Here is a 12,873-nt window from a genome sequence, read left to right on the forward strand (position 1 = left end):
TTCATTATAACCTGGCTGTTAGGGGGCGATCTGGGGGCAGGAGTGTGTTTGGGGTGGGTGGGCATTCAGTGGGTACTATTATCTACCAAGGGTTGTACATGAATACATTGCCTTAGGTCAGTTCACAACTGCCTCACCCCCAGTTCTATTATTTCCTCCTGCTTAAAACTCCTAAAATATATATGTACACTGGATCTTACTTGTGTGAATCTTTCATTTTTTTCCCATCTCTTTTATGCTGTATTCTAGCTTATTCCTGTCATTTCAAAAATTATCAAGTGTCTGAAATAGTAAATTTCTTCCCAGTGACACTAGAAGAGAGGCCCCAAGAGGGCAGAAATTTGTTTTATTCATTGCTTTACCACCAGAACCTTACTGTGCCCTGCACATTAAGGAGGTGGTCCCAATAATTTTTAAGCTAAGCCTGGATACTGTGAGAGCAAGACTGTAACTGACATTTCAGCTCTTTGTCACGGAAATCTTCCTTTCCCTCCACCTAGTCTTAGGTTCAGAAACTGCTTTGCAGCCCCCAGGCTGCTGTGCAGAGCTCTGCGCCCCACTTCCTGAGGCTGCAGTGCCTTCTAGGGTCTTGGCTTCCTGCAGAGGTCTCAGTCCCACCTTCCCTGAATTGTCAGGTCACGTCTCACTGTTAAAAGTCCCAGAGTTCACTGGGGAGGCTCTTAGCCAAGATGATAACCCTGCAGGTCAGAGCCTCTTTCAGTGCCTCCGTTTACTACTTTGGCTTTGTTTTCTCTTCACTTCTGGCAGTTGGTATTTCCTTTCTTTTCTTTTGCAGTCAGCTGCGTGTATATGTTATGTTTTATTTGGCATCTTTCTGAGTTTGGAGCTATGGGATGGTGGTGGTAGCAAGGTTTATGTTAATTCAGTCTGCCATGCCACCAAGATTCCTGGAAACAAACTATGTGAGAAGGTAAAACAATAAACCACCATTTGAAGCCACTGATTTGCAGTTTTCTATTACACTGCAGTAAAACTCAATCACTAATTGGTGCACTTTGAAAAGCAGAACAAATGAAGAAAACACAAACTGAGAGTTGGAAGAAAATGTTTATTTCATAAAAAGGTATGAAGGTAGAAAACCAGTAAGAACAGGGAAAGGAGAACTTACAAGTGGGGGATTTTGAGTCAACTGTGAAGTGATTTGGACAAAACTTTCACAGGCAACAGAGCTTCATATACCATAACCACTACACTGAAAGGCATCTAATAACCAGCCAATTTTTTTTTTTTTTTTTTTTTTTTCCTGCGGTACGCGGGCCTCTCACTGCCGCGGCCTCTCCCGCCGCGGAGCACAGGCTCCGGACGCGCAGGCCCAGCAGCCATGGCCCACGGGCACAGCCGCTCCGCAGCACGTGGGATCTTCCCAGACCGGGGCACGAACCCGTGTCCCCTGCATCGGCAGGCGGACTCCCAACCACCGCGCCACCAGGGAAGCCCTAACCAGCCAATTTTATCTGCATCAGTAGTAATAAGAATAATTCTCTCTACACTTCCACCTTTTCTAAGGAAAATGTAATCAGTGAAGACCTAGTTGGCTTTAATGTTTTCAGTGTGTGTCTCGAGTTATCAAAAATTAACTGTAGGAGAGTAGGATGAAGTAGAGACCTGCATTTTTGTGTTGAGAAAATATTAACCTTTAATTGTGCAACTTAATTCTTGGGTATGCCTTTGCTGTTTTTGTTTATTCCTCCCTACAACATTAGTATGATGGAAGTATAGTTACTTGGTCACCACTTAACATTTCAGTTCTGTTTTTCAACATGTAACCAAGGGTACAATTAATTTAAACACTTTTAACAGTGAACAATTGTGTACATGATAAAATAAGTTGGCTTTTTTCAAACTTAAAGGGTATATATAGTATCAACTGAAACTAACTCCACTCAAGAAATAATTGAGTGTCTTCTATTAAGCAGGCATAGTGCTGGTACTGCATGAATATTACCTCCTATTAATCATTCTAAGAACTTTAGAAAAGACTTGTGAAACCAGAGCACTACCAGAGGACTAACTGTAACCCCTCACACCCTATGGTCTATTTTTCTTGCTATTACAAGTAACATGAAGTACTCCCACTTTGTAGAGCCAGAGAGATAAAATCATTGATCACTGTCATATGGCTAGAAAGTAGCAGATGCTATAACATGAACCCAAGGCCTTGATTCCAAGATCAACTCTTTTATACTGCCATTATGATGCCTTTATACAATTCCTTAGTGGACAGTTTTCTCCACCTGGCAGTCATTTTCTTACTTTAATTTTTTATAAGGAAAACACTGTGAAGAAGCAAAGTAAAAAACTGATTTAATCCTTGGCAGTACAGTGGCAATTAAATAGCTGTTAAAAAAACAGTGTTTTGAGAACATGCCCAGGATTTCTGAGAACATTTCTACTGGACACCTTTGCTCCAAGCTTATCTTCCATTGAGAGAGGGAGGGGACCGTATTTAAAAACAAGAATAGGGACTTACCTGGTGGCCCAGTGGTTAAGAGTCTGCGCTCCCAATGGAGGGGGCCGGGGTTCGATCCCTGGTCCGGGAACTAGATCCTGCATGCCGCAATTAAAAAAAAAAAATAATAATAATAATAAAAATAAAAGAAAAACAAGAATAAAATTTTCTTCTTTCAACAAAATTTATCATGTCAGACACTGAATTTATAAAGATAAACTTGTTTCTGTCTTCAAGGGGCTCATAATTTAAGAGGAGAAATACACATATAAATAAATTAGTGATAATTTTAGTACCAGTGATAGTGCTAAACTAGAAGATAGTAAAAGACATATTTATGACACAAAGATAAGAACCCTCCCTCCCTTTTACCTGGAAGGTCCAAGATCCAGGTAATATTAAGACATTTGAACTGAGTTTTGAAGAGTGAGTTATTTCCTGAGGGCTTAGTATGTGCCAGATGGTGTGCTAAGTGATTATCTAGATTATCTAATTGAATTATCACTGCAATTTAGGAGATAGGTAACCCCATTTTACAGATGAATCCAGGTGGTTTGACCTAGAACTCAATCTGCTAAATATTGTGAGCTACTGACATACGCAAACACACAATAAAACAGATCACTGGAGTCACAGAGATAAAGGGACTTATAAAACTGTAATGTTATCATTTACATACAAGGCATATGAAGTGAGTATGCTTCAGGAATTAGCCAAAGGTCACATAATAAAGATAGAGATAATCTCTTATTCTCTCAAGGGTCTGTCCATTGTATGATCACATTTCCCTGAAAATGTTATTCTCTTCCTGCTTTTCCCTTTAACTCCTTCAAACTCTCCATCACCGAAAGCCACCTCAAACCACATGCCAACTTACCAAAGGGCGAGGTCATTAAATGAGTGCAGCGCAAGGACACACGGTTTGATAGTGTTAGCCTGTATTTAAAACAAAATATTTACTGTAAATGTCAGTGTTTTATAAGCAATGATCTGAAAAGATTGAGAAACAAGTAAAACAGGTTTGCCAGCTTTTATGAACACTGCTTCTTACATACTCAACCTATTACATACGAAAACAAATACAAGGCATGAATTCAAATCCCAGATATCTTGAAAACTTCAGAAAAGACTTGTACTCTGGTCTACCCAGAGCTCTACCTACAACTGTACAGTACACATTCCTGTATGGCATGGCTACATCAAGTTTTCTAAGCACTTGGATTAGTTTTCCTAATGTCAGCCCTCGGAGCCTTCTACCTGCCCTGTCTGAGCTGCCTGGGATCTGTTCAATCATTTTTTTAAACATAAGTAAACAGTACAAACTTTTCATTGTTTAGTTTGAAACGAAAACTTTAAATGCTTGTGTGGAAACAAAAAGCTGAAATAACTTCCTTAGGGTCATAATAAAACTCTATCATTCTTATTATATGTGCAGTTTTTAAAATATACTTTGAAGGTTCAAGGTGGACGACTATTAAGACTTCGGAAAAAAAAAAAAAAAAAACAAAGACTGACTGGAATTCTAATGTAGATGACTCTGCTCATGGCTAGTGCGCATGAGCACAGTAAACCTGTTGTGGTTTAGGTTCAACATAGATGGAGAGAATGGATATGCAACATTCTCGGTACTACTGCGTTTATTTCCCACCTTAAAGTGAAGACCCAATTATAAATTCTATTGATTCTACAATAATAACAATATGAAAATTGACAGGAGTCAAAGAATATCAGCAAACTTATTAATAAGAAAATGACGAAAGTGAGCATTTATTTGGTAGCACAGCATGCACTGGTTCTGAAAGGTATGAAAATTAGAATCACACATTTAATCACACGCCTTTAAAAAATTATAGATGTTCCTTTCTAGATTGACTGTATATTTGAGAGTAGATCTCTCCCATGCATTTATTTCTTTAATCTCCACAAATGCCTGAGACCCACAGCCTGCATATATGAACCACTTATGGTACTCAGGACACTTGCTCTGAGGTCAGGGATCTCCATCACTTTAACTGCTCTGTGATTATAAGCAACTTAACTTTCCTGAGCCCCAGTTTCCTGAACTGTAAAGTATACTAATAACACTTACCCTAAACCTAAAGGGCTGCTGCAAGGGTTAGATGAGAACATTACAAAAGTAATAAGTACCTGTACCATAACAGGTGTTCCATATACACGGTGGTATTTATGAATACTCAGACAGTAATAATGACAGATGTATTAAAATGAGTGACAAACTCAGGGGAACACCCAAGGTCTAAGGACTGTCAATGCGAAGATGAAGAACTGATAGAACAGACTTTCCTTTTTATGTGAGTTTTATGATTTAAAAAAATTGATCAGAATAAATGTCTTAAAATAAATCTTTGGGTAACTAAAAATAAAATTTGAAATGATGAGGGCTCCTTAATTGCGCTTCCAGGGTTCCTTAGTTGTGGCTCGCCAGCTTCCTAGTTGTGGCACACGGGCTTCTTAGCTGCAGCATGCATGTGGGATCTAGTTCCCTGACCAGGGATCGAACCTGGGCCCCTGCATGGGGAGCACAGAGTCTTATCCACTGCACCACCAGGGAAGTCCCCAGCATAATGTATTTATAACAATGAGTGTGGAATGGGCCTTCCTAAGACAACAAAACCCAGAAGTTACCAAAAATTACATAATGATTTAAAATAAAGTTTTAAAAAACACATGACAGATTAGGAGGAAGTATCTGCAACACATTTAGTAACTTAGAAAGAAAAAAAATCTAAAATACATACAGTTCCTAAAAAACAATAAGAACAAATTAACAAACCACAAGAAATATGGGCAAAGGACATGAACATACAATCAAAAAAATAAAAATGAAAGAAAGAAAACCAATGAAAATGTGAAGATATTAGCTTCACTCTTAGACAAGGGAATGAAAATAAAAACAGATACTTCTTTGCAACCATCAGATCAGCAAAAATGAACAAGAATGGTAATGCTTTGGGGCAAGGATGTGAGGAAACAGGCACTCTCTTACATGGCTAGCGAAAGTATAAACTGGCACAGACTCCTTGGAGAATAATTTTGCAGTATCTGTAAGTATTTTAAATAGACATGTTCCTTGACACAGCAATTATACCTTTACAAATGGTTTTGTAGAAATAATCACACAAAATATGAATCAAAATATTCTGTATTTTGCAAGACTGCCTAAAACAGTGAAATACTGGAGCAACCTATGGTTCCACCAATAGGGAAAAGTACATTATGGTATATCTATATATGGAACTAAAAAAAAAACATGTGATGCATAGATATGGAAAGTTCTCCAATGCATGAAAAAAAGTATAAGATATATATACACTATGATTTCAAGGTATTATAAATCCCACCCATATCACCAAGGTATATGTGTGTAAAAACACAACAAGAGCTTGGAAGGATCACCACTGTTAATAATTCAGAGTATAAGAAAAAGGCAGGCCGTGATATGTGAATGTGAAGAGAATATTTTTATATACTCTTCACGTTTACTCTAAATATTACAGAATGAATGACCACACATTTAGAAAGTTATCTGAAGGGACTTCCCTGGTTGTCCAGTGGGTAAGACCCTGCGCTCCCAATGCAGGGGGCCCAAGTTCGATCCCTGGTCAGGGAACTAGATCCCACATGCGGGCCGCAACTAAGAGTCTGCACGTCACAACTAAGAAGTCCGCACGCCACAACTAAGACCCGGTGTGGCCAAAATAAATAAATAAATAATGAATTAATAAATAAATATTTTTTATAAAGGAGTTATTGTTAACTTAAAAAAAAAAGTTATCTGAAAATTAAGGATTTGCCAGTACCCAGTTCCCAAACTCTGTTTCTCATTCATATTCATACCTTTACTTGAAAATAACCCAGTATTCTGGTCAACATGGAATCTTTTTGTGCTACTGACTATATTACTACATAATTTTAAACAATTATTAAATATAAACAGGACACCCAAAACAAAAATTTTCAGAGATAACCTACAGTATAAGGAAAATTTATGTCAAAATTAAGACAACTGTATACCTTTAGAGACCTTTTATACTTTTTCAATCAAAGAAACCCTGCAAAAACCCTTATTTTCCCAGGGAATTTTAACTCCTATAAAACTTGCATGAAGAACAAGTAGCAAAGAAACTTTCTCAAACTACTTTTAAAAAAACAAAACAAATAGCCCAAACCCTGTTTTTAAATATTTTTAGACAGTAGGACAAATACTAAACACATAGCTTAACAGTCTTTAAAGAATCACGTTGAAATAAGCAACGAAAAGGTCAGAACTTTTAAGCCAGTTATAATTGTACCTGGTTAGTCCCAAGACAGACAGTTAAGTGACTGAACAGGTTCTACTGCTAAGACTTTGATTCCTGGAACAGTTTTACTCAGCCTCACAGGAATAATGTGTATTAAATTATACAGACACCCTTGGGATGTGTTCTTTTCCATAATATTAAAGGAAGTTAAGGCTAATGTTAATGGTAGAACTGCTTTTTTAAAAAACTGAAATGAACAGAACTAAAAGGTAAACTCATGTGTATCAGATACCCCATTTTAACTGACATTTTTCGATTACTGAAGCCAAAGGACACATTTGTTTGGAACCATAAAATCCTACTATTGGGAACTGATGAAATGAAAAAGATATAATGAAACAGGAAGAAGTTAAACAATTTATGCCAAATGCATAACAAATAATTATGAGGAGAGATATCAAATCTTCAAACTTGATAGAAAATTGTTGGAGTTTAATTTCAGAACATATTTAAATATTATTGAAAAATCCAACTTTGTATTATGTGCTCTATCAATCAATTAAATAAAAAATGACAATTGGAAAATAAGGGGGGGAAATGGGGATATTTTAACATTTAACCAGATTCGGTAACATTTAAAACTGATAAGCACATGTTCATCAAAAAAAAATTTCTTTTACATTTCTAATAAATGTATGGTTTTTAAAGAAATCAAGGCATGTATTTTCTAAAGGGTGGGAGACAGCTCAGTATAACAGAATAATTTACTGTATTAACTAAAAGAAGATAAAGTGAAAAAAAAATTTTCACTTAACTATAACTCAACTTTCATGTGGAGCTTTTTCTAAGTGGTAACAGGTGAGGCAAAGCTGATAGCCCAAATGATCAAAGACCCCATAATATAATCAGCAAAGTATATATACTTTATATACTTACAAAGATATAAGTATATCTTTATACTTTATAAGTATATCTTATATACTTATAATATAAGTATTACATTATCTTATATATCTTATATATCTTACATATAAAGTATATCTTATATACTTATTATAAGTATATCTTATATACTTATAAAGATATATCTTTATACTTATACATAAAGATATAGATACAGGGCTATTAAACAAAAGAAAAAAGCAATACATTAAAAAATACTATAAATTAGGAATTTAACCTATAGGCCATCTGGGAGCCTAAACCACATGCTATGCTAAATATTTTTTCATATTGGAGAATATGAAAGAAAAATTTTATATTTTGTTCACTGAGGTTCAAAGGTAAACTGATGGGGAACTCTTACACATGCTTAATCTGAAAAAATATATTTCATAAAACTACCCTTAGATTATATGATGCTTCCATAATGCACTGCAATATTTCTCCTGAAGTATTATAAATCAGAAAATAACCTAAGCACTTGACAAGTTTTAAATGAACATGTGGAACTCACCAAAATATACATTTTACATCCAAGTACATAACAGAACAGCTCCCACTTAATAAAAAGAAAAATTTAAAACTTTAGTATATTGGACAAATAGAATACAATTAGAAAGACAGCACTCACCTATTCAAGAACAAGTCTCCCTGCCTTGACTTCACATTTTTTGTTTAATTGTGAATTTTTCATAACACATAGACATCTTCCAGAGGAGAAGCAGCGAACATGAATTCTAATTCTGGATTCAGGCACAGGTGAGAGTTTATGGATACTTGCCAAGCTGCTAGAAAGAATAATACGTACTTCTTGAGTCATTCTGATTTTGTGGTTGTTGTTTGCTTTGTGTTTTACCTGTACAGAACGTGGATGTGTCACCAAAAAAAGAAAAGTAGAGCTAATTTCATGGAGTTGAAAAACAAAGTTACAGAAAATTAATTTTAAGTAGAGTGTTTTTAATAAAAGCATGAAATATGAAAGTATAATTGAAATCAAACAATTCATACCTAGAACTAGTTATCAGGTATTAGCTTGTCTTTATTTACAAATGTATGGCAGAACTATACTCTGAGAAAAAAGGATGACAAACACATGTTTAAAATAATAATAATAGTAATAACAATAATAATAGCTACCGTTTTTCAGGAGCTTAGTATGTACCAGGACTTATTCTAACACTTTACTGGTATTAACTCATTTATAATATTAATCCGTTTAATCTCATAACAATCCTATTAGGTAGGTACTCTTATAATCCCAATTTAGCAGACAGAAGAAACAGAGAGAGTAATAACTTCCCCCAAATAACCTAGCTAGTAAGTGGCAGTACCAGGGTATGAGTTCAAGAAGCTGGGCTTCAAAACTCTACCACTAAATTACAGTGATTTCAAAGATTCAAACCATTTCCATTAAATCAGAAAGTGGGTATCATCTTTATTGCTAAAATAAAAATGAGTTAGATCTACTTTAAACATAACAGCAATTATTTACTCAACACCTAAAATATGCTATGTACTATTATTAGGCATTATAGCTGGCATTAACAACAGCTAGCATGTTAGCATTTATCAGGACTTAACGTGACAGGAACTGACGAATAAACCACTTTGCATTCATCACAGAGGTCGATCCTTACAACAATCCTGTGAAGTGGATACCATACCTATTTTGCAGATGAGAAAAACACCAAGGTGTGAAACAGCGCCATTCCCTCCTCCAAATCACATACCAAATTGACTGGCAGAGCCCAGATGGCTACACATGTCTAATATCAGAGCCCTTGCTTGTCAGAGCACACCGAAAGGGCTACAAATGTGATGTCACCGACCAAACAAGACATTCTTTTGCCCCAAACCCCAGAGTCTTATGTCATGTTAGAGATACAATAACACAACTGAAAAGATATGACAGTAATTAAAATTTATAGTTATTACATTTAAAAAAAATCAAGCCTCTACTATTTTTGCCAAATCCTGTATCAATGTTAATGGCTGATATTCCAAGTCAGCTGAAGTAAACATCCACCTCCCAGCCGATCCATGTATTACAGCTGAGTGTAGGATGTTTACATGAACTGAAAACTTGGTTTAAAGCAGGACTTACAAAGATTGACATAAATGAGGCAAAAGTCAAATCAAAAAGTATTTTGAGACAAAGTTTAAACTCCAAGGGAAAAGGCAGAAGTGACATTCTTTTCACTGAAATAATTTATGGCAATGTAATTATTGCCATAAATTTGTAAAAAGCAAACATCTTGTAAATGTTCCCAATCTAAATGTGGCTGATTTTACAGCCTCTCATCTTCCTATATCCCTCTCTTCAAAACAACTGAACTTGCATTTAGAGGAACCCGGCTGATGGCCTTGACGATGCATCAATCACCCATTCTTCCTCAGGAAGGAGATTCCTGTTTTGGGTAAAAGACAAAGTTAACAATACACCTCTGAGGAGCTCAAAGCTTAGCTGTAGCCTTCCTTTTCCTCATTTCCTTTCCCCCTCCTCGAGCCTCTCCCCATCTCCTCCCTCAACTCATAATTTAGTTAAGTTCGCCTCAGTAACATCTCTCCCATACTCTGATCTCAGTACACCTTCTACTGGTCCAAGTGTTGCTAAGTTGCCTCTCAGAAATCCCTCGTCTCTTTGCACTCCTCTGATTAAGAAAATATTACCACAGATACCTCTACGAAGCATATGTGGCCCGATCAGTGCTCTTGCACCAACGAAGAGGAAATCCTCAAATTTGTAAGTAAAATTAAATATTAAGAACCATTGCCAGCAAATTCTAAAAATCTCTGGAATTTCAGAGGCATTCCAGGACCTTCAGGAACCTCCCGTCTCTACCTGGCCTCTCTCGTCCTCTTTGGGCTACTTCCCCTGAAGCACCAGTTCTCAAGATTAAACACACACATTTTTTTTTTTTCTCTACAAGTATATTGTTTTCTTGTTTCAAGTATTCCACTGCAATACTATTTTTTCCTTCTGCTTTTCTTTGCAAATCAAATAGGTTTTGTGGGCTAGACAATTAATATGATGCTTTCTCTGGGAGAACAATGGGTCTCAGGTTTCCAACAAACCTTTTTCAAAACAAACTTTTGGATTACTACATGTTTTTAAGTTGGGGATTTTATGCGTCTTTCTTCAGTCGCTAACTGGGCATAATACTGAACAGGGAAAAGAATGTAAGATGAGCTCCGTCTTCTGAAAGCCTGGACCCAGGACAGCAGCATCAGCAGCTCTTGGGAATCTAGGAAAAACAATGCACGTTCTCAAGCATCACCTCAGACCTACTGAATGATACGCTCTGGCAAGGCCCAGCAGTCTGTATTTTAATTAATAATCCCTCCAAGTAATTCTGATACATGCTAATATTTGAAAACCAGTGGATTCAAGATTAAACTGTTTCACCAAATATGCTGGAAAGCCAGAGCAAAGATAGCAGTGAACATCAAACTGTTAGAAAGTCTGTCATATGCTACAGATTGGGGGGCGGGGGGGAGGAGGGGAAGGCAATGTCAAAACACCCATCACATGTCCACCCATAATGAACCAGGCTGGGGAAACTGTGGCAGAGACAGCCTGAAAAAGCATAATTTTGAAAAGTAATTAAGTTCAGACTGATACTCAAACTTGAAATTTTTTTTTCCCTGAACACACACAGCAAATAGAGGCACATTCGCTCAGTGAATAAAGTTTTAACCAGAGGAACCGAAGGGGCCACAGTCAGAGCCCTCTGCATGCAATGAGGACTGCACGCTGGGATCCGAAGCTCACCGCCCACTTCCGGGTCACCCACCCCACGCCACCTCTGGCTCTGCGTAAAAGGGACTCAGGCATCAAGACCAATGAAGATCCGTCCAACAATGTAATTTTAACCAAGAATATTTGTACATGAGCATATCTAATTGGAAATGAACTTGAAGACAATTCAGTAGTTGTCTGCTTAAAAAAGTAACCCCTAAGGAATCGCAAATCAAATGCTAAGGAAAAAACCTGTCATTTTCAGAAAACGGTATTCAGTAACCAAAAATGTTTTACTTTCAGTATTAACTAGATCAAAATATCTTCTTAGTAAAGAATTCCTGAGGTTTCTAAGACCTGTCAATAAAGACCACACTCGTCTTCCTCAATACTAAGTTAAAGCATGGGGAAATAAGCTGTTACAGGTTCACTGGCAAACACTAATTCTCTAACATTTTAAAGCATTTGTTCTGTATAGTCAATTGCTAAATTTGCAGGCCACTGGGAAGTTTGTGGTTCTTCCAAATTAAAACATCAAGAAGTCATCTGCAAATGACTAAAAGGTTGTACTGAAGCAAGGCCATCCAGAATTAAAGCTGACATGGTCTCTGATTCACCTCATTAGGGCAGAATAACATGGAACAAATGTTACGTAACATAGATTGTACATTAATCCTGAGTATCCAGGGATGAGTGGACGGCTGTGCAGAGTGTCACAGCTTTGTGCAGGACACCCACCCTTCTTTTAGCATAGATCTGGGCTATCATTTTAAAAAGTCTTTCAAATTCAGCTAGGCAAATTATTAAACTAGGCAGCTTCTATCTACCTTACTGAATTTCAAAGCTATGTAACAAAATTTTTCGTAGGAAACAATGTCACCTTGTCTAACAAAATAACCCTATTACCAGAGGACTCTTTCTGCCTTTCCAGGAAGCACTCCCTGGGCTCTTAGAGCAAATGGCCCTGTTTGCTGCTATCTGGAACCCAAGGCCTCCAATGTGCTAAATCAGAGGGTCAGCTCTTAATAAAGCACGTTTATTAAGATTTGAGTATGAAGGGATACTTGCTGCATGCTGATCACCAAGCTTGAAAATTATACTTCAACTTGCAAAGCTACCTGTGTCTGAAGCAACTACCTACGCCACCTCCCTCCACTCTGGCCACGTAAGTCTTGTAAACTAGCATAAAGGAGCATTTAAGAATCAGTGCTGCAGCACGAATACATCTGGGCAGCTACATTTTATATATCTGTATAAAAGATACAAGCAAATAGTAGACACTGCTGCAACAAAACAAAATTGTCAGTGGGGCCCCATACAGGCAAGGCGCTCTACTGGACACAGATGGCAGGAAAACTGGTAATTATAAAGATATAATGTCCTCACCCTCAGAAAGCTTATGATCTAATCAAGGAAGATATGCATGTAAAAAATCAGCAAGAACTTTACCTTTTGGTTTA

The 12,873-nt window shown here is 36.9% G+C and overlaps 1 protein-coding gene across 1 annotated transcript in view; it reads right to left on the reverse strand.

Moving 5' to 3' along the window:
- Positions 1 to 1,464: 1,464 nt before the first annotated feature.
- The window catches only part of LOC113633863 (translation initiation factor IF-2-like), a 42,303-nt gene continuing 30,894 nt past the window's right edge, over positions 1,465 to 12,873 (reverse strand). Inside the window, exons 2-3 of the mRNA XM_027132530.1 lie at positions 3,348 to 3,406; positions 1,465 to 2,568 (exon numbers count right to left, since the gene is read on the reverse strand). Of these exons, the coding sequence (XP_026988331.1) occupies positions 2,562 to 2,568; positions 3,348 to 3,406 (66 nt within the window). The 3' untranslated portion in view covers positions 1,465 to 2,561. The remainder of the gene's footprint in view (positions 2,569 to 3,347; positions 3,407 to 12,873) is intronic.

The sequence above is a fragment of the Aethalodelphis obliquidens genome, unplaced genomic scaffold (assembly GCF_003676395.1).
Source record: "Aethalodelphis obliquidens isolate GAN/ISIS:26980383/991018 unplaced genomic scaffold, ASM367639v1 scaffold41, whole genome shotgun sequence".
Lineage (NCBI taxonomy): Eukaryota > Metazoa > Chordata > Mammalia > Artiodactyla > Delphinidae > Aethalodelphis > Aethalodelphis obliquidens.